The 24,305-nt window shown below is 40.8% G+C and overlaps 1 protein-coding gene across 2 annotated transcripts; it reads right to left on the bottom strand.

Moving 5' to 3' along the window:
* Positions 1-10,019: 10,019 nt before the first annotated feature.
* On the bottom strand, positions 10,020-23,505 carry LOC139915849 (uncharacterized). Of its 2 annotated transcripts, XM_078290591.1 has the most exons (20): positions 23,394-23,505; positions 23,166-23,300; positions 20,604-21,090; positions 20,377-20,498; positions 20,169-20,279; positions 19,367-19,424; positions 17,636-17,776; positions 17,231-17,332; positions 16,933-17,121; positions 16,754-16,834; positions 16,218-16,484; positions 16,049-16,129; positions 15,812-15,945; positions 15,550-15,690; positions 15,277-15,334; positions 15,085-15,165; positions 14,846-14,941; positions 14,448-14,519; positions 11,207-13,079; positions 10,020-10,372 (listed from the first exon to the last, which is right to left on the bottom strand). In XM_078290591.1, the coding sequence occupies exons 1-19, from the start codon at positions 23,451-23,453 to the stop codon at positions 11,248-11,250; spliced, it is 4,248 nt and encodes a 1,415-aa protein (XP_078146717.1). In that variant the 5' UTR covers positions 23,454-23,505; the 3' UTR covers positions 10,020-10,372; positions 11,207-11,247. The 2 variants fall into 2 exon arrangements, with proteins under 2 accessions (XP_078146717.1, XP_078146718.1); XM_078290592.1 differs by lacking the exons at positions 10,020-10,372; positions 11,207-13,079 and adding an exon at positions 13,260-13,660.
* Positions 23,506-24,305: the final 800 nt, after the last annotated feature.

Raw genomic sequence — 24,305 nt, 5'->3', positions numbered from 1 at the left:
CTGCAATTAGGGGCATGCAGCATTCCTGGCCTGATGGCTTTCAGCACAAGCTATTGATAGTATTCCCATGATGTATTTCCTACCAATATGGTGCTTTAGCATATACACAGCTCAGTGGCTGTGGCTGTCATTTGATTATAATACCTGTTCATTTATTACAATCACCTGTTGTTTTCCCACCAAGATGGCTGTGTGGTGATGTAACAGAATACTATGAATGGTGGTCACTATACTTCCCTTTCTCTATTGGTATATACCCCGCACTTCAGTGGATCTTCCCCATGCCATCCACTCCCAAAGACAAGTAACTATGTTTTTGTGGGGACGTTAGTGGTAATGTGTGTAGCATTGTGACTGATACCACGATATACGACCCTCCTACACACACACATAACACTCTTCTTTCCTGTTGACCGCTCAGTGCAGAAACAGAACCCCAGAACCGGCTGTAAACCTGTCACAAACTACAATTTACTCCCTGCAGAAGAGGATCCTTATCTGAAGAATGCACCCTTCTCCAAACACACTCTCTCCCAAGATTTTAAGGGACAAACAATGAACTATTCGGTGAAACCAAACGTACTAAGTTTTCTTCGTCTATGTTTTTTTTTTTTTTGTTAGTTAAGTTTTTATTGAATTCTTTTTTCTTTTTTTTTTGTTAAGGAACATTAATACAAATAAACAAGTACAAAAGACAAAAAAATAAACACATAAACAAGAACCAAAACAACACAGACTAAACAAAAGCACAGCATCATCTCTGCAGCATTCATAAGTAAGATTCAAAAGTCCGTCAGCACAGCATCAGTCCTTGAAGGACCCAATCCACAGATCAAACCTGGAAACAAAAGAAAAGTCCCTGTGGCACAACCAAAACAAAAACAAAAACAAGAGCCCACTCCTTCCACCTGTACGCTAATTCAGTGAAAAAGAAATATTCATAATATTAATGAAACATGAGACATACATTCAAAAGGCAAATAAATTCCTCAAAAGTATAGTGTCTGACTCCTATGACATGTTTTCTCCTTTTATGAAAGACAAAAACTGATTCCAGACAAGCAGATACTATTCTTTACAGTTATGCAGGTTGGCTATCATTAACTCAAATGATCGTTCTCTGTCATTAACTTAACCCACTCTCTATAGTCAGGTCTAACTTGGCTTTTCCAGTTACGGAGGATAACCCTAGCAGCTGAGATAAAGCCTGTTAGGGCTAGAGCAAATGCTGGTTTGGAAATCTTGGTTAAACACGATCTGTCCCCCAAGAGGCAAAGTTAAATTGATTCAGGCACAGGTAGACCTAGCCACTCCTGTATTATTTTGATTATCTCTCTCCAGAAAGGCAGAACCAGAGGGCAGGCCCACATTGCATGGAGAAAAGTGCCTTCACGCCTTTTACATTTCCAGCACAAATTATTTTCTAGTAAATCCATTTTATGAAGACGGACAGGTGTAAAATAATATCGATGAAGTATCTTATAGTGTGTACATTTTCCCCGAGCTTCTCTTGTAAACCAGCCTGCGCTGGAAATTATCTTTGCCCAAGACTCCTTATCAATATTCAAATTCAAATCCTTCTGCCAGATAAGCCTAAGGTTCTCACAGTTGCCATATATTGCATTAGCAGTTACTTTATAAAGGGTGGAAGCTGAATGGTTATTTTTAGGTAATTTAAAATAGAGCTGTACCATATTATCCTCCCCATGTAACTGCTTAACTACACTCCCCAAACTACTTCTTATTTGCAAATATCTCCAGAAGTTAGATTTATCTTTTAGGTTGAACTGTGCACAGAGTTCTTGATAAGATTTGAATGTTTTATCAGTAACCAGGTCAGCTATATTTCTTATAGGACCACTAGACAACCAGGAATGCCAAAAAATTACCTTTTTCCCCACTCTTATCAGAATCAGAATCAGAATCAGAATCAGAATCAGAATCAGCTTTATTGGCCAAGTATGTACAGGAATTTGACTCCGGTTTTTCCTTTGCTCTCAATGTACTTACACAGAATAAATATACAGCTAAAAACAAGGACAACAAAATGAACAGAGGTAAACCTAAACATCTAACTACTATGTACAAATATGCATAAAAAAGTATTAAATTTTTTTTTAAAAAGTATATATATATATACGCATATGTAAACAACACTAGGGCAATAGTGCAATGGTGCAGAGTGCAAAGATGCTGGAATAAATGCTGGAATAAATATTATATATTATATACACAAATCAGATATTGTACAGATGATGATGATGGGGGAGGAGGAGCAGGAGGAAATCCCTGGTCTGGGCCTTTCACTCCTGGGTTATTCCAAGGTGAAGAATATACCTGCTTATAATGTGAAATCTTTAACAATTTGTGAAGTTTAGTCCAGACATTCTTCGAGTGTTGTAAAATTGGATTAGTCTCTTTGCTCCCAGGCTTATTCAGAGATGGGGTATTTTGTGATAGAGCCTCAACTGGACTGAAGGGGGCAGTAAATTCTTGTTCTATTCCCGTCCATCCTAGGTGATTACTCTCATTCATCCAGTGTCTTGCCAATTTAGCCAGCTTGAAGGCAATACTGTACAGCTCTACATTGGGCAGGGAAAGCCCACCATTACTTCTTGTTGTATAAAGTTTTTGTAAGTTTATCCTTGGCTTCTTCCCATTCCATAGATAATCCTTTATAATTTGGTTGTATTGTCTGAAAAATTCTCCAGGTATTGTTATCGGTAGCATCATTGACAGGTAGTTAAACTGTGGGGCAATCACCATTTTAATGGTGTTAATCTCGCCCCAAAGGGTTAGATTGAGTGCCTTCCACTTCTCTAGACTGTGCTTTATCTTTGTAAGGAGGGGAGTCACATTAATATGTATTATATCTGCAATATCGGCGCACAATTTGACCCTTAAATACTTCATACCAGATGAGATCCACTTAAATCGGCCAGCTATAACCATAGCTGGATGACATACCTTGGATACAGGCATAGCCTCTGATTTGTACCAATTGACTTTATTTATTTATTTATTTTTTATTTATTTATTTTGCACAATAAAACAAAGCAGCAAAAACACAACAACAAAAGAGAAGAAGCAAATTGTGCAGGTGAGATTTAGAAAACCCCTTGAGGCTTATAGAAGGAATCTCACCTCAATACGCATTATAAGCAAATACAAAAGTCATGTAATCCAACAAAAATAAGCAAACAAGCAACCATAAGATCAAAACGCAAACATAAAGTAGGCCGGATAAAACAAGCAAAGACATAAAATAATAAAAATAATGTAGTGAGGGGGTGGGTGCTTTGGCGTATGTGTGAGTGTGTGTGAGTGTGTGTGCGTGCATGCGAGTATGAGCGAGCGTGTACTGAAGCACACTTGTGTTCAGACAACTCCTTACAAGAGAGAGAGAGAGAGAAAGATAGTCAAAGATAGATAGTCAAATATGATCAGTTCGGATAGTTAAGTTTGGTTCATTAGACAGGTCCTAAGCCTATATTTGAAATTCTTGAGAGAAGTAGACTGAAATGCAATTTGAATATAACTGTTCCATAGCTGAGCCCCCCTATATCTAATAGAGAATTGACAGAGCCCAGTACAGAACTTTGGGAGGTGTAACCATTTGGCATGTCTCGTATTAAAGTTGTGTACATCACCGTTCGGCTGGAAAAATGCTTTACAAGGCAAGGGAAGCGAAGCATGCTGATGCAAAATTTTGAAAATAAAAACACAAGTTTGGTATTTATTTATGTTAAAAATTGATAGGATCTTGAGCTGACTGCAGAGAGGGGCTGAGTGGTCAGCCCTACTGCTAAATGTGGCAATTCTGCAACTTTTTTTGCAAAATATAAAGCTTACGAAGGTGGGTGGGATAAGTAGCTCCCCAAATGATATTGCAAAAGGCTATATGAGGTACGGATAAATTAAGCTATAATAAAGAGTTAATAGACACTTCTGATGAACCAAACTTCAAAATTTGCCGATGATGCCAATAGATTTGGACATTTTATTGCAAACAAAACGAATATGACTCTTCCAGCTTAGAGTTTCATCAATCAGGACTCCAAGGAAACTTGTGGATGAGACCTGGGTAATTGGGTTATTTCCAATGGAGAGACAAGAGTTAGATTTACAATATTTTTTATTTTTTGGTGTAAATATGATAAAATTTGATTTTTTTGACATTGAGAGATAATTTGTTTAATTTGAACCATTTGGAAATATTTCCTAAATCAGAATTAGCTTTGGCCATAAGTACAGAGAAATTAGTATGTGAGAGACATAAATTGGTATCATCAGCAAAAAGTACTGGGAACAAGGAGGACAAAGCTGCAGCCAGGTCATTACAGTAAGGGGTATAGGGAATTAGCAAACAGTGTATTCAGAAAGTCTGCGGTGAGTGAATGAAACTCACTGTTAAACAGATTGATGTTGAAGTCACCTAGAAGGAAACATACTTTACCTTCTCGGTTAATTTTGTCCAAGACACAAGCAAGACTAGAATTAAAGTTTTCAATGTTTGTGTCTGGAGGCTTGTAAATGCAACCTATGATAACATATTTACCATCAAAAATATCACAGCCAGTGTAGCCAGAAATCTGAGAAAATGTTTCAATTATATCAAGAAGAGCCTGGGTAGAGGATGCTGGATCTGAAACCAGGCAAAGAATGTCATCAGCATACAGAAAAAGTTTATGTTCTCTTCCACCCGCCTGTACTCCCTTAATTCTTGCCTCTTTTCTTATAGCTATCGCTAACGGTTCGATAAATAATGTAAACAGAAGAGGGGAAAGAGGATCCCCCTGCTTTGTGCCTCTGGAAAGCCCAAAAAATGGGGAAATCAGACCATTTGTGACAACGGCTGCACTAGGTTTCACATAAATTACCTTGACCCAATTAAGAAACTCCCTCCCAAACCCAAACTTTTCTAAGACACTGAATAAAAAAACCCACTCAACCCAATCAAATGCCTTCTTGGCATCAAGTGAGAAGGCAGCAACCGGTATATCATTATTATGATTTAACCACATCAAGTGAAGTAGCCGTCTAAGATTGTCAGAGGAAGACCTCCCCTTAATAAAACCCACTTGATCTGAATGGATAATTGTCGACAAGTTATTCTCTAGCCTCATAGACAGAACTTTAGTAAGGACCTTACAGTCAACATTCACTAAACTAATCGGTCTGAAGCTACCAGGGTCCAATGGATCCTTGTCTTTTTTAAGGATCAGTGAAATGAGAGCTTCATTGAAAGTGTCAGGGAGGCAACCCAAAGTGCTTGCTTCACTGTAAAGCTCTGTTAAGATAGGCGCTAATACATCTATGTTATTTCTATAATAGTCTATAGGGAAGCCGTCTATTCCTGGAGATTTCCCTGTTTTCATAGACTGAATGGCAGTCCTAACCTCTGATTCAGTGATTGGTGCATCACTCTCCTGTGCCTGGTCTGAAGAAAGCTGAGGAAGTTCAATCTTAGAGACAAATGCTTTCATTTTGCTTGTGTCTATCTCTGTATCTGAAGAGTAGAGATTTGAATAAAACCTTTGAAATGTCTGATTAATCTCACGTGCCTTAATGAGTACTTCTCCCTGTTCATTTCTAATTCCCAGGATGATATGATTAGCATCTCATTGTTTTAGTTGCCTGGCCAATAACTTACTAGCTTTATCCCCATTCTCAAAGAAATTTGCCTTTGCCCTAAAGAGGGCATATTCCGCCTTTTTATTATAAATCTCCTTTATATCTAATTTCAATTTACAAACTTCCTTTAACAACATGTCACTATAGTTAAGTGACAGCTTTTTTTCTTTCCTTTTGAGTTGGGATTCTAACATTATCACTTTCGCGCTATTATCTTTTTTCTTTTTGCTCGAATATGCAATGATTTTTACCTCTAATGAAAGCTTAACAGGGTTTAACAGACCATTCACATTCCAAGTAATTATCTTCATACTGTTAGCCATTCTTATTCCTTTACTTATCTACTAACAGAAGTTTTGCTTTCCACATGAGGATATTGTATGAGTAGGCTAATCCAAGCAATACATTGTGAATACAATCCTGTGCTGTCAAACCTAAAACACAATACCTGTATGCTGTTATGAAACTCAAGTCTGCGCAAAACACCAAAACAGAACTTAATCAAACTTTCCAGAAGAAACACAAATAAAAAAAACGAACAACAATATGAAAACTTTGAGACCGTCACCTCCCCGTCTCCAACCCAAAACCAAACAGTGCCCATCTTAGGCAATCCCCACAAACCTCCCAAATCCCCACACAAAAAATGTTATTACCTTTATATATTATCGCTCTGCAATATTAATCATAGATTACTACTGAAACCTGGATGGTTTTTGTACCATCTTTAAGTCCAAAAAGGGCAAGAAAGAAATAGAAGGATAGACCAACCTACACACAGAGGGCCGTAATCCCATTTATCAGAGTTTTGTCTGTTTTTGAGCCTGCTAACTCAGTTCCAGTGACTGCATAATTCCCAGTGTTCACCATAGAAGTCAGAGCTCCAGTTGTTTACGCTAAGCAGCACAGGGAGTTATAATCCTGTTAAGAAAATTTCTACCAAGAACGACAGAGTCACTGGATTCACAGTTCAATAGTATTTACTTGCAGCAAGGAATCAAGACAGGCATTACAAGAGTACAAGTTTTGATTGACTACTGTCAGCCAACATGTGAGTTTTATACAGTCATACAAACGAGCCTCGGCCCAATGGCGGTTACACAGTAACCTCTGTACAAAAGAGATAACGGCTCATAAAAAAGGAAGTTCGTGGGTGAGACTGTCTGTCCTCAGGCGTGTTCCTTTTTTTTGAGCAGAACTTCATGACCTTTAAAGGCAGTGTAGTTGTGAAACATTTCAATTTATTAATTTCAGTAATTTTCCATCAAATCCCCCTAAAGAACAAATCCAGTTGTAGGTGGTCATATCCCAGCCGTAGCCGCTAGTGAAGGACATATCAGACACACCTGTTCATGACATAACATGCTCGTGTTATCCAGATGTAGATACTCATTCTTGTGGCTTCTGTGTAATAAGCTCCATCGCTTTACGGGGGTCTTCAAAGCTTTTCCTCTCTCCCCTCCACGTGAAATTCTTCATCTATGTTGAACTGCCACAAGTGCCCTGCCTAACCTAAAATGCTTCTGAATCCCAAGAAACACCTTCTCAACTGAGGAGGAATGCAAATCCTCTTCTCACCCCCGTCACACCTTGTCTAAGGAATGTGAAGATCCAGACAGTATAACGTTAAGGACTTTCTAAATTAAATAGACCCTGTTATCTAGCGTTAACAAAAGAATCGGCCAAGCCATTACTCCATGGGGGGTGGGTGGAGGGAGATAACAGAGACTTTATGGATCCTCAGAAGAGCTGGAGGAATACTGGTGGACACTTAATGACTCCATCCACATTTGTGAGGGGTGTTAAAGGACTCTGAATTCGACAGGAATCATATACAACCTTACATGCTGTTTTTCCAATGCTGACCTACTCCCACCAATACCCCAACCCCTAGGACTCACCCTTTATTGAAATACATCCATAATACAAAGATTAAAGTACAATTAGTATATGAACCTAAATACCCTTCTCTAGGTTTGCCACTCTAATAGAATATAAGGAGAAAACTGAAGAAAAATGATCAAAAATGCAAAAATCTCAAAAATGAAAAAGGACCTCAAGACCTTTTTTGAAAGGAAAAAGAAAAAGAAGCCTTTTTTTAATGCATTAACTCTAACCTTTTATATCTTTCTAATACAGAGTCAGATACAGGCCGACCCAAACACACAGGTTCCTCTTTTTCTGCTATCAACCACTCAAAGGCAGTTAGAAAGATTATGTCTCTAACATTTGCAGTCTTAGTGCTGACATGGAACCTACATGTTTGGCCTATTGTGAATAGTTTACATCAGAAGAAAATATGACTCTTGTAACATAGTTCCTACCTGTTCAGTTGAAACCTAATCATTAATCTCACTCTAGTTATTTTCAATTCTTAAATGTTAGTTTATTTCCTAATTCTTCAGCTTGGATAACAGTTCTACCAGAATGAAGTCAATTACAATCTCTCATCATCTATCTTAATCAATCTTAGCCTTGCCTAGAGTAGTCACAAAATGCTTATCAAGTCGACATTGGGTTACAGATCACCAGTTATAAGGAACAATAACCTGAGTCACTTTCCTCACCGCTTTCTGTTGACGAATCTCTTCCTTCAGAGCTTTGATCTTCTGTCGACACGACTACTGTATACACTCTGTTGGTTAACTCATTGATATTATGTTTTTACATTCATGTATGTATGTATCTATGTTTGGACAGGAGTTTTCTGATATGTGGTAAGGCACCAGAAAGTCTGGGACATTGTTATGGCAGACCCTCTCAGACCTGGGGACTGCTTATACTTTTTATGTGTTTTGGCACCATGTCAGATTAATATATGGACTCAAGAACTGAGAGTAGAAACAGATGTTGTTTACTCGGGTCTATATAAGTAGCCTCACGCCACTCCTTTCTTTGTCATTTCATTGCTATTGGCTTGTCTGTAACAATGACTTGAACCAGCCGTATTAAACCTGCATGGAAGAAGCTACTCTGTGGTCATCGTCTGATTCTTCCTGTCTGAGCAGAATATCATCCCTGGGAAACACCCAATTACACTCATCATGTGTATGATGACAGCTTGACAATCAGAAAGTTCTTGTTTCAGTAAGTTGTTCACTTCTCTGAGCTGTCCCATTTTCTACTTCGGTAGTATTTGATTTTAAACTTAATGTGGCTGCAGCTGAAGCACTGAGATGGGATCTCTTCTTGACGAAGGGGGGGTCTTTACGCAGTCTTCTCTTCTCCTTGGGTCTTACTCTCCCTCTCCACTTCTCAGTTCTCCTCTTACACCAAAATAGTGTCCTTGTCATGATCCATCCAGCTTTGTCCCAGCCCAGACTCTCGAAAAGACAGTATGGCTGATAACACAACCATGACTGGATATACCAGCCAAAATATTCCTTCGGGTACGGGTCAGAGCCCTTGAAGGGTCCTTGGTGACATTATATTCATACAACACCTACGCATACACCCTCTTACAGTGGCCTGCACACAGTGTCAGCTGAATAAGAGTCCACAGCAACTAATATCTGCTCCCTCGTGAGCTCCTCATGTCAAATGGCCCTGCTAGATCCACACAGACCTACATGATACTTTGTTGTGAAGCCTTCATGTCTTGGAGAATGGAGATGCTGAGAGTTGAATGTCTATGCAGAAATGGCTGGTTTAATAAAAGCTCAAAAGTAGATTACAAATAACTGATTAATTAGCTATAGTAGTATAAAGTGCACACAGTCATTAAACACGAAAGAAAGACAAAAGAGAAAAAGTAACTACTCTAATGTCTTCCTCTTCAGCCAATATCTTTCTCTTCTTCCTCTTCAGCCAATATCTTTCTCTTCTGTCGGCAAGACTGGGAGAAGCTCTAAAAGTCTAACTCATGTTCCCTGGCTCATCTTATATACCCATTTCTTCTGCTGACAGGCAATTTCCAAAGTTTACCTTCTATTTCACCAGGCCTTAACAGATATCTTGCTCTGGGATAACAGCTAATGAAATCATGTAAACTCCAAAGCCAGGTCCACACAGAGGAGGAAGCTGTTTAGTGCTGAGTAATGTGTCAGTCAAGTGAACACTTTTCAAAGGCAACAGGGAAAAGATAAGTGGAGCACACAGAGCCAGTAGATCTGTACACAACGAGGTCAAGCTGCTCTGGGAATATAATCAGAGACATTCCCAGAACACTGCGATAAAACCACAGGCTTTTACTGACCAAGAATGAGATTAACTTTAGTCCCTCAGCAATTTTTCTATTACACAAATGCACAAAATAAAACATCAAACAAGACAAAGTTTAGGTAGAGACATGTCTACTTTTTACTTAGAAAAAATACTGAAAACAGTGCTGAAAAATGCACAAAAAATATACAAAATACTTCAACAGAATACAGACATCCATTTTACAGCAATTTTCTTAAAACATTCTTCAAGAACAAAAACAATTCAAGTAGGTGAGTACTGAAAATATCAAACTAGAAATGTTAAAAACAATTGAAAGGAACTTTAATAGCTTATTTTCAAATGGGTCTATTGACTCATCCTTTGGATACTTGTGAAGAATTTTAAAAGAGTATCTTGACAGTATCTTGACCTTGTCATTGCTATGAATGGAACGGAAAATCAGCAAATCTCTTTTAAAATGAATAAATCTCTGAAATATTAGTCATGAACAAAGGTTTTTTAGGGTGTCTTGGAAGTTCCAACTGATTGATCCATCTTCCGAGAGAAGGAAGATGTTGAGAAGCTTCTTTGAATCCTGCAATGGACAGATAAAATGACATTTAAAGGGGAATAACTCTTCTGTTATTCACAAACCGTTCTGTTATGCCCTTATCTACAGCGCCAAGCTCCCCCCTAATTTGAGCAATGGAATGCCAACGACCTTGTGTCTCACCCCCACTGTCTCTGAGACAAATCCATCGCCTGTGTGTGATGCCTTTCCTCTCCTTGCAAACTGCACTGAAGTTGGTGTCAGTGGTGTGCGCTTATTTATTGGGATAACCGACAACTGTAACACGGCTGGATCTCAAACATCCTATTTTGATGTTTCCACACAATCTATATCATCTATATCTATCTAATATGTCTCAGTGAAGTGTTCCTTATTCATCACTGCATTATCGTTGGGCCTCTATATACCCTGAAGTTTCATTCTCTCTTCTCTCTACCTAGATTAGGCTTAAGCTGCAAGAAGAAGATATCACCACAAGTTCCTCCTTTGATCAATAAGGTAGGCCTGTAAAAATACTCCCTTTAATACCATGAGTATTTATAAATTTGCGTTACTCCCTGCTCCTAAGTCCCAGAATATCAAGATCCAATTGTTAACAAGGTCTGAATCTGTGGTCAAATATGGGGAAATATATTTGAATGGTACATGCAAATGGTGGTTTGCTTTTTGTAATGATTCAACTGGAAATGGCCTTTATTGCTATTACTTTCATCTGTTTAAACTACAGTACATGTAGGTCAAAGGGGAGAGCTGATATAGTGTGTAATGAGTCCAGGTGTGTAGTATACAGTATAAAGCATACATGAACCTTTAAGAGGGAGCCGCAGCAGATACTGGAGCACTGCTAAAATCACTCACCATACGATCGTTGTGAAGCACGGAACTATCCGTTACATGGTTTAACAGAAGAAACGATAGCTGTCAACCTCAGCTGGAGCAGTAGCTATGGTGCTGGTGGAGGGAAAGTTGTTTGCAGTCGCATGGGATATAACATTATCTTTAGCTGTAGGAGCACAGCGAGTGACAGGAGGGTTGAAGACACTTTGAGTGTTCTGCAGTGGAATAACTATGTTGTTGTTGCTGTATCTGTTCGCCTGCATCAACCTTTGTGAATGGATATCATTGGCTGAAGTGCTGAGTGGACCAAAGCCTGAGTAGGTTGTATCACTGGATCCTTCGCCAACTCCAGCGGCTGGGGCAACACTTGTCCAAGAGCGGTATTCCTGCTGTGGTGGCCTTTGAAGGCACACCCATCCTGGTGGCACTGGAGCTGTGGAGCTGCCTTCAGGTGACAGTGCTGGGACCTGTCCTGCTCCCTGCTGAGGGCAAATCTGGCTTGGATAAAGTCCCCTAGGATCAAATTGGCATAAAATCTCTAAGTAGGCAGGATGATTGTCTGACACTGTGTATCCCGCCATAGCCTCAGAGGAACTGTAACCTGAATGTCTATTTTTGACCCAAGGAAAGTAGTAGCCTGTTGTGTTGTAGCTTGAAGTTGACAGAGGGTCACTGGGGCCTGCTGCTGCAGCTGTGGGGCAGCTGTGATCGACCTGGCTGACCCTGTTCCTCCCAGTGTGGTCCAATCCTTTATGGCCATCCGTAAACTGCTGGTTAGCGGGGTCTGGGCTGGCAGTTCTAATGGGATTGGGGGTGAATTGACTAGACGCAATAGGTAAAGAAGGGTCAGTGGCATTGTAGCCCGTTGGCTGCTGTGACTGACTGGGGTTTGGGTTAGTGGCTATAGAGGGAAAGGGACTAGGTTTCGACTGACTGATACCTGTGTCAAAATAGCCCTCCAGAGACTGGTTGGCAGTAGAGAGGCCAGAGTTGGGATTAGGGATGAACTGTCGGTTTTCATAGTTGAAGACGTTGTCCACGGGCCCTGTAGGTGAACATTTCCTCTTCAATGGGACAGATGCACTATGTATCATAGATTGAATCGGCTCACACCTTGAATCCCATATTTCTTTGTCCTGTGCACAACTTTTGGATGCTTTTCTAGTGCTGGAGGTAGTAGTCTCAGGATTTTCTGGGCTTGCTTGGCTAGGGGGCATATTTGTCAGAGATTTCATCTGTCTCAGCACAGCTATTATGTGTTCAAACCTGTTCCTGTCCACGATGGATGGTACTGGTCTATCAGAGAATGGTCCTTTGTCTTTGGGAGACAGGGGAGAAGAGGTCACAGCAGGGGTAACAGGAGTAGACTCAGAGGAAAGGAAGGCTGGTTTAGGGCTGGAGGTAGGCTGACTGCTGGGTTGCAGTGAGCTGTGTGTGGATTCGGCTGGCAAAGGATACTTGAGTTGGGGGTTATGGGTGTGAGGTCTGGCCAATGATTCAGTCGATTCCGGTGCTGGGTTTGGCTTGGCTGGAGGTCCTTCATCTCTGGAAGACACTGAGGAGGTTTGACTGGGTTGAGGCCAAAACGTAGAGGAAGATGAGCATTTGGAGAGCTCCTCCGACTGTTTCATATTCAACTGGGGCTGTGTTTGTGATGGAGGGTGTTGGGCCTGAGACACCAGCACTGTGTGTGCTGGTTTGGTGGCTAGGTTCCTGCTAGTCGTTTGACGAATGAGACATGTGCTGGAAGCAGGGTGTGGTGAGACATCAGAATAAGAGTTTGAGTTGCCACCGTTAACATCTGGAGGGCCCATTATTCTTCTCCGTTTGACCCCCTCCATATCTCCAGTCAATGGGATCTCCTCCAAATTATGTTTTGCTTCTTGTCCAACTTCTGAGAGGGGGAAGGGGGAGTGGGATAGAAAGTGATGAGCAACAGAAAAGGGAGTGAGAGGACACAAGAAAAAAGAGCTTCAGTGTAGTCAGTTTAGAGAAAGCAAGTCAAGTCAATTATATTTATAGAGCACATTTAAAAACAACCAGAGTTGACCAAAGTGCTGTACAGCATGTGAGTTAAAACAGCATAAAAAAATAACAGACAGACAATAATACAGAGAACAGAAGATAAAAGACGTGCATGATACGCATAACATTATAAGAAGAATTCAAAGCATATGCGTTAACAGTATGTGAGTTAAAACAGCATAAAATATAACAGACAGACAATAACCCAGAGAACAGAAGATAAAAAGACGTGCATGATACGCAGAGCGATTTTAATAAGATTCAAAGGCCAGGGAGAAAAGGTATGTTTTTAGTCTGGACTTAAAAGTGTCCAAAGAAGGGGCAGACCTAACAAGGAAGGGCAGGCTATTCCACAGTTTTGGGGCAGCAGCAGAAAAAGCACGGGCACCCTTTTGCTTCAACCGGGTTCGCGGGACAGTGAGAAGCATCTGGTCAGAGGATCTAAGTGACCTAGAAGTGGAATGGGGGCACAGGAGGTCAGAGAAAACAAATAAAACTTTAATATCAATTCTAAGTCTGACTGGGAGCCAATGAAGGGAGGCCAGTATGGGGGTGATGTGGTCCCGCTTACGTGTGCCAGTCAGGAGTCTAGCGGCAGCATTCTGGACAAGCTGCAGCCGGGAGAGGGAGGAGCTAGCAAGTCCTGTATACAGTGAGTTGCAGTAGTCCAGCCGGGATGAAATGAGAGCATAAATTACTTTCTCAAGATCATGGACAGAGAGAAAGGACTTGATTTTTGCTTCAGTCTGAGTTGGAAGAAGCTTCCCTTTACAACAGAGTCGATCTGTCTATCGAATTTGAGGGCCGAGTCGAACAACACACCAAGGTTTTTTACGTGTGGTTTAGTGATAAGCAAATGATAAGCCCCTACTTCGAGTCCACGATAAATCTCAAGACAATTATTTCCAATGGTGTCAGATGCACAGGGTGAAGCAGTATTTCACCCTGCGCCACCTCTCTGTGGTGGCGCAGGTTCTCTCTTTTTATCATCAGAGTTCACATCATCTTCAAAAGACCCCTTGTTGACGGCCACTATGAACATGATACCACATAGGTTAAGACACAGTACATATCGCACTGTCAAACACCCTGGGCCGAAACACAATCAAGTCTCTCAGACTGCTAAAGACCACATTCAAACTACTTATCATCATCAATATCCATTGATCCATTCTAAAAATCACAAGTAATATTGAGGATCATCAAGAAAGCCCAACACATAATAAGACAGTCATACCAGGTTCTGGTTTTCTGGTCCCAAGATCCAACTGGTTCTGACTCTTGCACATAGCCTCGGGGCTCGACATAGCTGAGGACAGAAATGATGAAATGAGTATGAAGCAAAAACTGTAACAATATTTTACACAACACACAATAGTGTGGACTTGATCAGTCATCAACTGCAACTAGACATCTAGTTTTGATCAACAAGCCGTCCTTGCACCTTTGTCACCTTTATTAACAAAGTTCCATCCTCTCTCGAGTTGGGCTCATTTTTTAAAATTAGGGTCAACAATCATAACTAGAGGATAACTGTCAACAGTAAAGTGGAGTTCCAGAAAGTGTTTGATTCTGGAGTGGACTGAAGTCTGTGGGAAAAACCTCAACATTGTACACAATATTAACGCTGCATACCATTGAATCCGCTCTTGTCTGTTTCAGGTGCCCTGGCTGACTGTGGCTCCGCGGGAAGAGGTTCCTCTGGACTCTGCCGGCCCTGAGGCTGCTGGCCTGTTCAACAAGAGTCATAATCACAGCTCATGCCCATATGCTGTCCGCATTACTCATTTAATTTTAGCTGTGTGAGTGTGAGAAAAAAAGTGGGAGAGCAAGACAAACTTTTCTGACTGAGTGACTAGGCTAGTGGGACTCACTCATCTGTTGTGGAGCAGTGTTGGGCAGGCAGAGGGGGCTCAGGTTCTTCCTTCTCCTGATGATCTGCAGCATGTTCACAGCTACAGAACACAATCAACTCACAGTTAACACTAATCATCATAATCCATACACCATAAACTCTTTAAATAGATGCAAAAAACCCCGATAACAAACGAAACACTAACAGCTACCTTCACAGTACGGAGCTGTCTGCACACGTTTATACCAGTCCTGGTCCAGCAGTGTGACCTTGGTAAGAGAAGAGACAAACTGTTTATAACAATAAGCATAATGAATATATACTTCTATTCTGCATTTTGACTTGATTTTAAAACCAAATGTAGCACAATCCAAATGTAACACAATGGTGAAACCTTAACAAACAAGGCAAAAGTAAACGTCTTGTCCCCTTCTAGGCCAATCAATGTGCTTGAATATCACACAACTTGGACCAGATAGGTTACCTGAACATCCATCTTGTCGTACTTCTCCCGGTCCGAGAGTTTCAAGGCAATTTCCTTTAAGAGCTGCATCTTCTTCTCTAGGCAGAGATGAGGCAGATCCCGCTCCCACCACGAAGACAGGAAATGAGGGAATTGTTTCAGCTGGAAGACAAATATGACAACAGACAAACCACATTAAAACACAGCTCAGTATTAAATAGACTTGTTATTGAGAAAATTAAGAAAACAAATGTGTTCCATACATACAGAAGACGCCACTCACGATATAGCAGAGCTGGTGCTCAGTGCTGACCATGTGTTCACAGATGTGTTTGAAAAACAGTGTCTTGCTGCAGCTCCCACACAAGAAGAACGGATCCCGAGCTATCCCTTGACACTCGAACACAAAGCCCAGACCTGGGGAGAACACACACACACAAATTTTAGCGTATGCTTCTTCGCGTCAACATCAAATCATAAGAGTGAAAAGAGTTTACAGTGCAAGGATGCACACACACACCTATGATTGGTTCAGTGTCCCGTCCCATCACAGTCAGGTATGTGGACAAACGGCTGCAGCCCACAGTTCTTTCCCCTGTGACTACCACACAAGTTAACCAGTCAATATAAACCAGTATATAAAATGACCAACACATAAAGCCACTGACTCATAAACGCTGAACACTTACCTGTTGAAATGGCTGGGAGCTCTTGGGATACATTGCGCTGCCCGTGTCCTAGACTGTGCCCCGAGTGTTTCAATGCATCTTCTCCAGTCTGGCTGGGTCCTGCAGGACTGTGTGGTTCAGTCTTGATTGAAGCAACTGGAGAGGGTGGGTCTGAGTCCAAAGATACTAAAGGTGACCGTCTCTCTTGACCCTCCAGCGTGTCGGGGGTTGGGACCAGAGCTTCTGAGTCAGAGGCAAGAGGATCTGGGCTCACGTGTGGTTCCTCCCCTATAGACGCAGGGAGGGAGGGATGGGAGAGTTAGTGGGTTTGTGTGAACGAGTGATGATGGGCAAGATAGATGGAGTCACACAAGGGTGGGAAATGTGAAATGAGGGGAATGGGAGGTAAAGTAGACACAGCGTTCAAGGAGGAAATATTAATGACTGTAAGAGCCAACCTCTTTCAGGTTACTGTTGCGTGAATATTGCCAATAAAGCTTTGCATTACAGGAAAACAAAACACAGAAGTTGTCTGACAGGTAAGGTTGGCTATTTACCAGGATATCCAGGCGCAGGTGTGACTTTAACCTGAATCTGGGCTTCCACTTCAGGCTCAACAACCTCCTGTTTCACAGTGACTGAGCAATGTGGGGATACACAATTAGAACAGCTGTATATCTGTTATGTTCATTACAGCTCGATTAATTTGTGTTGGAGACTTTTTCATTTCACATACCTGTAATGTCTGAGTTCTGAATGCTTGGCGCTCTGATGGGCTGTGGATCATTTCCATCTGAGCTCTGACATGACAGAAGCTGGTCTGGGCTCAGCTCAACTCCTCCTGCGCCTATGCTAGTCAGGCTCAGAGTGCTCTCAGACTTACTCAGGGTCACCTTTTCATCCTCTCTGGAGCTGGGCTCCATTTCTAAATTAGGAAAATCAATAATCTTCAACAGTGTGCACTTTGAGAAGTAATATTTTCTGGCAGGGACCGAAGACTGTGGGATTTTGTGTGCAAGCATTTAGGTTCTCACCTGGGATCTGGACCAGCTGTTTTTTGGGCTTGTGTGTGTTTTCCTGCTTTGATTCACAATTAGAAGAAAGCCCTGCGACCTCTCTCTTTGGCCTGTACACACCTGGGAGAGAAGAGACAATGCAATCATCGGTCTAGAGTGATATTTCATACCTCTGTGTCTCATTCACATGAAAACGTGCCTTAAGATACCATGGAGACACAGGATGAGTTTCTGAAGTCAGCGAAAATGATGGTCCAGAAAGTAACAGGCATGGTAGAGCAACATGTCTGAAGTCAACAATATCCACTCTGGGCAGCAGTCTGGTTTTCAACAGCATGCAAATTGAGTTGAATTGTCTTGAGCTGGCCTGCACAGACATGTCATACTTGGTGCTCAAAACACAGGGATGATAGGTAAATTTACCATCATCCAGGTGCAAAGCTTTATGTGGACCGGTTGAGGGAACTTGCTGTCTCGGGTCTTCTGGTTCTGGGCTGGTTGTGGAAGATGAAGAGTCCCGTAATTCTCTCTGCTGTCTCATAATCGTCTTCAGTTTGCCTAGAGCTGAGGAGAAAGACCAAAACAATAACCAAACTAAAATATCAAACATAACACATCCTCATGGAAATTAAGGAAAAATGGACCAGAAGCCAATTCTCTGCTGCAGACAATGTTCTTCCACAAGAATTTAGAATGTGAAATGCATGAAAATTTATAATTTTCCCATTTACACCATGGCTTACCAAATACACAGCACAAATTTGACAAATGTGTACGAATAAGCCTAGGCAAAAAATAATAATTACTACTCCCCTATTAACACTTGAGGGTAAGTGAGTGCCCACTTGAACTAAATATCTCAAGCTTCTACTATCATTTACTATTTAAGGATTTTTTGATTGTTACATAAAACCTGATAATTCATGTCTTTAGCCAAAGTTTTATATTTGATGTTTTAAGGTAATTTCAGGCATGATACAGAAATTGGGTTCTAGTTACCATGGCAACCCCTCATTGCATAATTCCCTTGGCCTGTTGACAACTTGGGATAGATCGCTTGTATTTTGAAGCATCTTAAGCACTCATATTTATTTTGAAGCATCTTAAGCACTCATAGTTATACCTCAAGCTACAGTGAAGTGAATTTGATGTCAAACCACATCAAGCTAAATTTTCTCCCAAACTTTCAGTGTACTAAATGAAGAGCAGAGACAAACTATGAATGATCTCGAGACTCTACTCTGAAACTTATTTATAAGTGGTTTGCTTTCATCACAACTGACACCAGTTCTGCTTTTCCTCTAAACAAACCACAGACCCAGAGAAGATCTTATCAAGACAGCCATCAACCAGGAGATACCACAAGTCTGACAAGTCTGAAATGTCAAGAGGGTGAAAAGGTCAAGCTGTGGGCGGGGAGTGGGGGCAGTATTTAAAAAAGGGAGAGTGTGTGTGTGTGTTTTCATATATTTTGATATGAACAGTTTAACGTGGACAAAGGTCTGTTTATCCTCTTTGGCAAATATCTAGAAATGAATAACAAAAGAAAAAGGCTCAGCGCATCCTGCTTGGTCTAGGGGACAAATGGATGACTGCCATGTTCTTGCAAGTGTTAGGGCATCGAGATGAAGCCAAGTGCCACTTAGTTTATATGAATGGAAATTCTGATTGTAGCATGAGGATGTCAAACTGCTGGAAAAAAAAACCCAACTCTGTTCTACTGCTTTGTGCCGCTGGTACAATCTAGATCCCATCAGTGGAACAGATGGTCACCTGTGGCGGCAGCTCTAAGCAAACTGAAAGCAATCAGAGATAGCAGGGAGAATTACAGGACTCTTGGTATCAGGAGTCATTCAAACCCTGTGCATCAGAACGACAATGATTACACAAACATTTGAGGAAAACAGTGTTGCTGGCAGAGAAGAGAAGAAATTCCCTCTTTTCCCTCACTGACTAGAACAGCAAAAAAAGAAACATGTTATTTTCTGTCTGGACTCTGAGCAGACCAACGTACAACTCGACAAAATACTAAATGCTGATGGAAGCAGAAAATAACAAAAAAAATGAACTTCCAAAAGCACAAAGCTAGCTGTTCTTGCTAACCTTTCCTCTTAGTAAAAATCAATTGCATAGAATTAGATAGGATATCTTTACCTTCTTTCCCTGGAAGAGCAGCCAGCTCTGTGTACTGATCATAATTCACTTCTACTCTCTAGGAGGGAGGAAAAGAAAAGACAGAAAAAACATAGAAGGTGAAGAAAAAGCATGACATGTTAAATAACGAAATAATGATGTTGCATATGTCTGTGCATGAATGCAAGTTGTGGATGTTGCCATCTTGCTTTATTGGTGTATGCTCTCATGTATGCGTGTTTTATGACTGAACAGTTTGTGTGTGTGTGTGTGTTTTTGTGTGTGTGTGTGTGTGTGAGTGAGAGAGAGAAAGGGAGACGGAGAGAGTGCCGGTGATCTGTCCACTGTAGTGTTAACCATAGTTGTAGATCGGGTACAGTCAGTCAGTACAAGTAAGATCCAAGTCAAAAACAGTAAAGTTCAAGTAAAATTTGGCAAAACATCTCAAATCCGACCGGTAAAACGATACAAGACCACCTCAGTGAGCGTTGACAGTTTGACAGCAAGTCAAACAAAGCAGTGGTTGTGACTCCTGACCTGAGCTCATTGAATTGACCGTTTGCAACATTTCTGTTAACTCCCGCCCCCCTTAGTTACTGTTGCTATGTCTGACAAACTTTGAAGATGGACGTTAACATAGACGCTACAACCTGACTCAGTGGTTCCCCAAAAACACATTTTTACCATGTTATGTCCTTGTCAGAGTCAACGGACGGTCAAGTAGACGGATGCTAAGCACGGATTGGTGGATCGCCATGTCAATCATTATTTTGCAAACGGTCAATTGAATTAATTGCGTGAGTGAGTGAGTTGGGTGGGTCACCTGGATTGTGAGGCCTGCATCTCTATCAGCCTTGGCCAAGTAGGTCACCATCTTCAGCAACTTCTTATCCATCTCTGAGGGGGTAGCAGTCCACCCAGGGAACTTATATCTCTATTTACAAAATTCAAAACATACTGTTAACATGTATAATACCGTCCTGCCATACAAGGTTCCCAAATTGTCCTGCACAAGACCTTTTAATACACACCACGTAGTTATACTGGTGGTCGAAGCACTTCATGTGATTGGACCGTGTCAGCCTGACGGAGCACAGTTGACAGTAGAATTGCTTCTTTGCTTCACACACAACCGCAACCAGGAGGTTTACGCCTGGAAAGTGAATACACACAAAAACAAACAGTTACGATTAAACCAAAAGGAGCGAAAGTAATAGAGGCTAATCAAATGACGTTTAATATAAAAAAGAATACTGACCAACCGTAGGTTGGCTTTTACTTGGTCGCATCTTACTCCTGGAGGAATCTGATGTTTCTGTGGGCGGCGTCTTACAGACAGAACTACCAGGCATGGGTGTGGTCAGGGAGGGAGAAACGGGTGTTGCACTGTTGTGAACACCATCAGCGTATGATCCCCCATTATTCTTGATATGTAGAGTTTTGGCAGTGCCATCAGCGTTTTCACAGATGGTCGACGGTTTACGAGTTTCAGCAGTGGCCACAGTTGTCACCAGATTTTTGGAAGTGACGGTAGTTTTGGATGCAGTTTCAGAAGTTTTGGAGGTCATTTTACTTTTGGAGGCAGCTGCGGTCTTACAGGTGGCTGCACACACCAGTGCGGCTCCTGTGTTAGAGGTGGCTGCAGCTGTTTTGGAGGTGGTTGCAGCAACTACAGACATGGCTGCAGTTGCTGAGGATGGCGGTGCCTCAGAGTTTCTGGAATCATCAAGCTCCGTCTCCACCATCTTTGAAATGAAACACAATAGTATACAATGGATTGCTTATTTAACAGCTTTCAAAGACCTGCACACCAAAACAGTTACTACCCACCGAACACATTACGTAACGGCAACATAACCTATTCAGACTTTTTGGTAATTTTATGACCAACTGATGATAATGAGGCTACGTTCTACGATGGTAATTTTATTTTCTGCATTTAGGGGAGGGCGATATGGCCAAAATATCATATCACAATGATTTCAGGCAGTATCACTATCCACGATATTGACCACGATTTCCAGGTGTTGTTCATCTACTGGTTTTTCTGGTAATATAATTTGAAAAATGTTAAGTACAAATGTCTGTTTTTTACCTGGGGTTTCAACAGTGCAGTTACTTTGACATCTTGTTAATTTAAGTGCAGGCAACACGGTGAAGTATTTCTTTTTATAGCTCTATGATAACACCATATAATGCTCACATTATAAAGTCATTTTTCACTGACATATGAAATTAGGCTTCATTGAGCAGATGATTTGTCAGCAGAACAGATGACACATTCAAGTAACCTGGGTAATTTCATGTAATAAAAATCAAATCCACCCCAGTGGATAATGGGAAAAAAAGTAACTTGCCAGGGAAATTCTCTCACACCAATTAGCAGTCAATCAATGTGTGTGTGAGTGGTGTCTGCGCAACAATAATGAATGAATGCACTGCAAAATATACCTGGATTGTGTTACAATGGAGCATGATTCTTACAATCTCTCTGTAATGGCAGATCGTAGAGAAATTTTCACCGGTTATGATCCAACTCACCACACTGATAGTAAATACTTAATGTCAGTAAATACTATCTGTCAAATTACCATCCAGCCACAGGCTAGTTGTTAGATTAACTGTAAATCATGAACAAACCAAATGAGACAGCAAAAGCTGCACAATACTTTGTACAATCGTAATAATTTCCTGTTATGTTCTTGATTTACTAACTTACATGCCCTTAGCAATAATAGTATACTTATTGCTTAAACTACTTTCCAGCAACACCACCAACTGATGCATTAGAGAGTAGCTGTCGTTAACCAAAGTGGCTCCTCACAAGTATCCCTAAGTAGGCCACTAGGGGTGCTTCGGGAGTGGAAGTAGGGTAGACTTTGGGAAAGAAGACAGTCAGCCGCTGGATGTATATATCTCGACTTCAGCCTGTTATCCATTAGAAACCTGTGCTATTAGAAGATTGGACAGGCTAATAGGCCACTTTAGAGTGAGGGCTGATCTGGGACCCTGTATTGGGTCTGCCAGGCAACACCTGGTATCTGACCCAGTATTGTTATTGTTCTGAATATTATTCGTATTGTATTGAACCTGCTAGACGGTTAGAGTCAAGCCAGCCAGAATAAAAGTGAAAACTAGGAACACATTGGAATCTGTCATAAACAAACAATTTATGCTATATTCCATTCTGTTGTGTTCATATGAATGTGGTTCACACCAGAATTTAAAAGATTACATTCCATGTGTTGTTCTTCTGTTTACACTGCACTAAACACATCAGATCCATGTCTGAATGTTGTTTAAAGATCAATAAAGATATTTTGTTCAGTATTAAATTATTCCAATTTGGTCAATTATATACCATAAATTGTGATATACATTTTAACAAATTGTCATTTGGGTATGTATGAACATACAGCTGTTTCATTTAAGATCCTACATGTAGGATTTCCACTAAATGCATCACCATTCATTGAATGTATGATCAACTATTCTATGATGTGTAGCCCTTATGAGTCGTTTTCTGTCAGAAAATGTCACAGTAGGTCAACACTAGTACAAACTCAGTTATTTTAATGCAACTTCCCATTCTATTGGAAATTAATGTGATTTCATGTAATACTGGGCTCCAACCTCCCCCAGAAATGAAAGCATGAGGCAGATCAGTAGGACTACTGTTGGAAATGATTATTTAGCTACTGTTACAATGAATCCTCTGTACTAATTTTACAGTAACACATTAATAAGGAAAAGCTTCCGTTATCCTCAAGGCTCTGGCTCATAGAAGTATTAATTAAATGGACAGACACTGTCTGGGTACCTTGAGTGTTTTACACCCTTCCAATTTCTCCAGCTGTGCTGCTCTCTCTCTCAGCTCCTCATGGAGAGGTCCCTCCTTTGCAGTCAGCTCAGGGTCCTTCACCCAATTACAAGCCTGCTCAGGGTACATGAGTTTCTAATTGAGAGGGAAAGAAGAAGCTTCATTACTTAACAGCTTTTACTCTATTAGAGGATGATGTGTGTGTCCCTGGATTGGCAGTCAACTCACTATATAGTTGTAGCGATGTTGAGAGGATATGAGGTGTCCCACGCTGGAGGAGATGGGCATCTTGACAGAACAGCACTTACAAAAATAGTAGCTCTTCTGTCTGTCTGCTGAACGAAACAACATTTTCAGACCTGAAAAGGGAGGGGACAGGAGAACAAAGAGATGGTAGAATAAATTTGTTTAAGAGGGAAACATCTCTTTTCACTAATTAATAATTTATTGTTCGCAATTTGTATTGCAAGCGTCCTACTGAGGGGCATGCTGGGCATTTTTTGTTTCTTTAGATCTTTAGTCAAAATCCATCCATCTATTATTACGGTGTAAAAAAAAATGCTGTATTGAAAATAGAGCTCTAAAGGAAGGATTTTGCCGTAGGTGGACCTGTAAGAGAAACGCTCGCATCTACCAGATCTACCGTCCACACCCCTCTGTACAATTTCAACTGTAGTTATATGAATTTTGCCAAGGCCCATTCATTGCTTAACTTAACTGTACTATTCAGAAGCTATATGCAGAAACTTTTCAAGTCATCTGTTGTTTTGATAAGCTGTTCTAGCTTATCTTAATTTTTTCTAAGCGTGCTTTGTTTATATGAATCAATACACTTCTTATTTATAAATAACTGTTTTCTGTGTTCTGTACCTGCAAAATATTAAGCAACCCTGCAAGGTTAAGAATTTATTTAACCTGTGGATAACACTGATTTTGGTTTATATAGACATCGCTGTATTGGTGCCCCGGGTTTAATTACTCTTCACTCTCAGTTCAACCATAGACACTTTTTGTGTGTTCTATTGTATATTGTGATACACTAAGAGGTAATTCTATTTCCCATTAACCCCCTTTACTTCAGTCTATCTGCTCAAATCACTACGAAATGTCAAGTTGACTTGAAAAATACCCATCTCAACT

Source organism: Centroberyx gerrardi, chromosome 19 (genome assembly GCF_048128805.1).
Source record: "Centroberyx gerrardi isolate f3 chromosome 19, fCenGer3.hap1.cur.20231027, whole genome shotgun sequence".
In the NCBI taxonomy this organism is placed as follows: Eukaryota; Metazoa; Chordata; class Actinopteri; order Beryciformes; family Berycidae; genus Centroberyx; species Centroberyx gerrardi.
This window is presented reverse-complemented; position numbering and strand designations above follow the sequence as displayed.

Excerpts from the sequence above, each read along its gene's own strand:
- LOC139915849 (XM_078290591.1), bottom strand. The coding sequence starts at position 23,453 with ATGCCCATCTCCTCCAGCGTGGGACACCTCATATCCTCTCAACATCGC. Across the intron at positions 21,091-23,165 it reads AAGGGTGTAAAACACTCAAG|ATGGTGGAGACGGAGCTTGA; the intron begins GTACCCAGACAG and ends TTCATTTCAAAG. Across the intron at positions 19,425-20,168 it reads ATGCAGGCCTCACAATCCAG|AGAGTAGAAGTGAATTATGA; the intron begins GTGACCCACCCA and ends CCTCCCTCCTAG.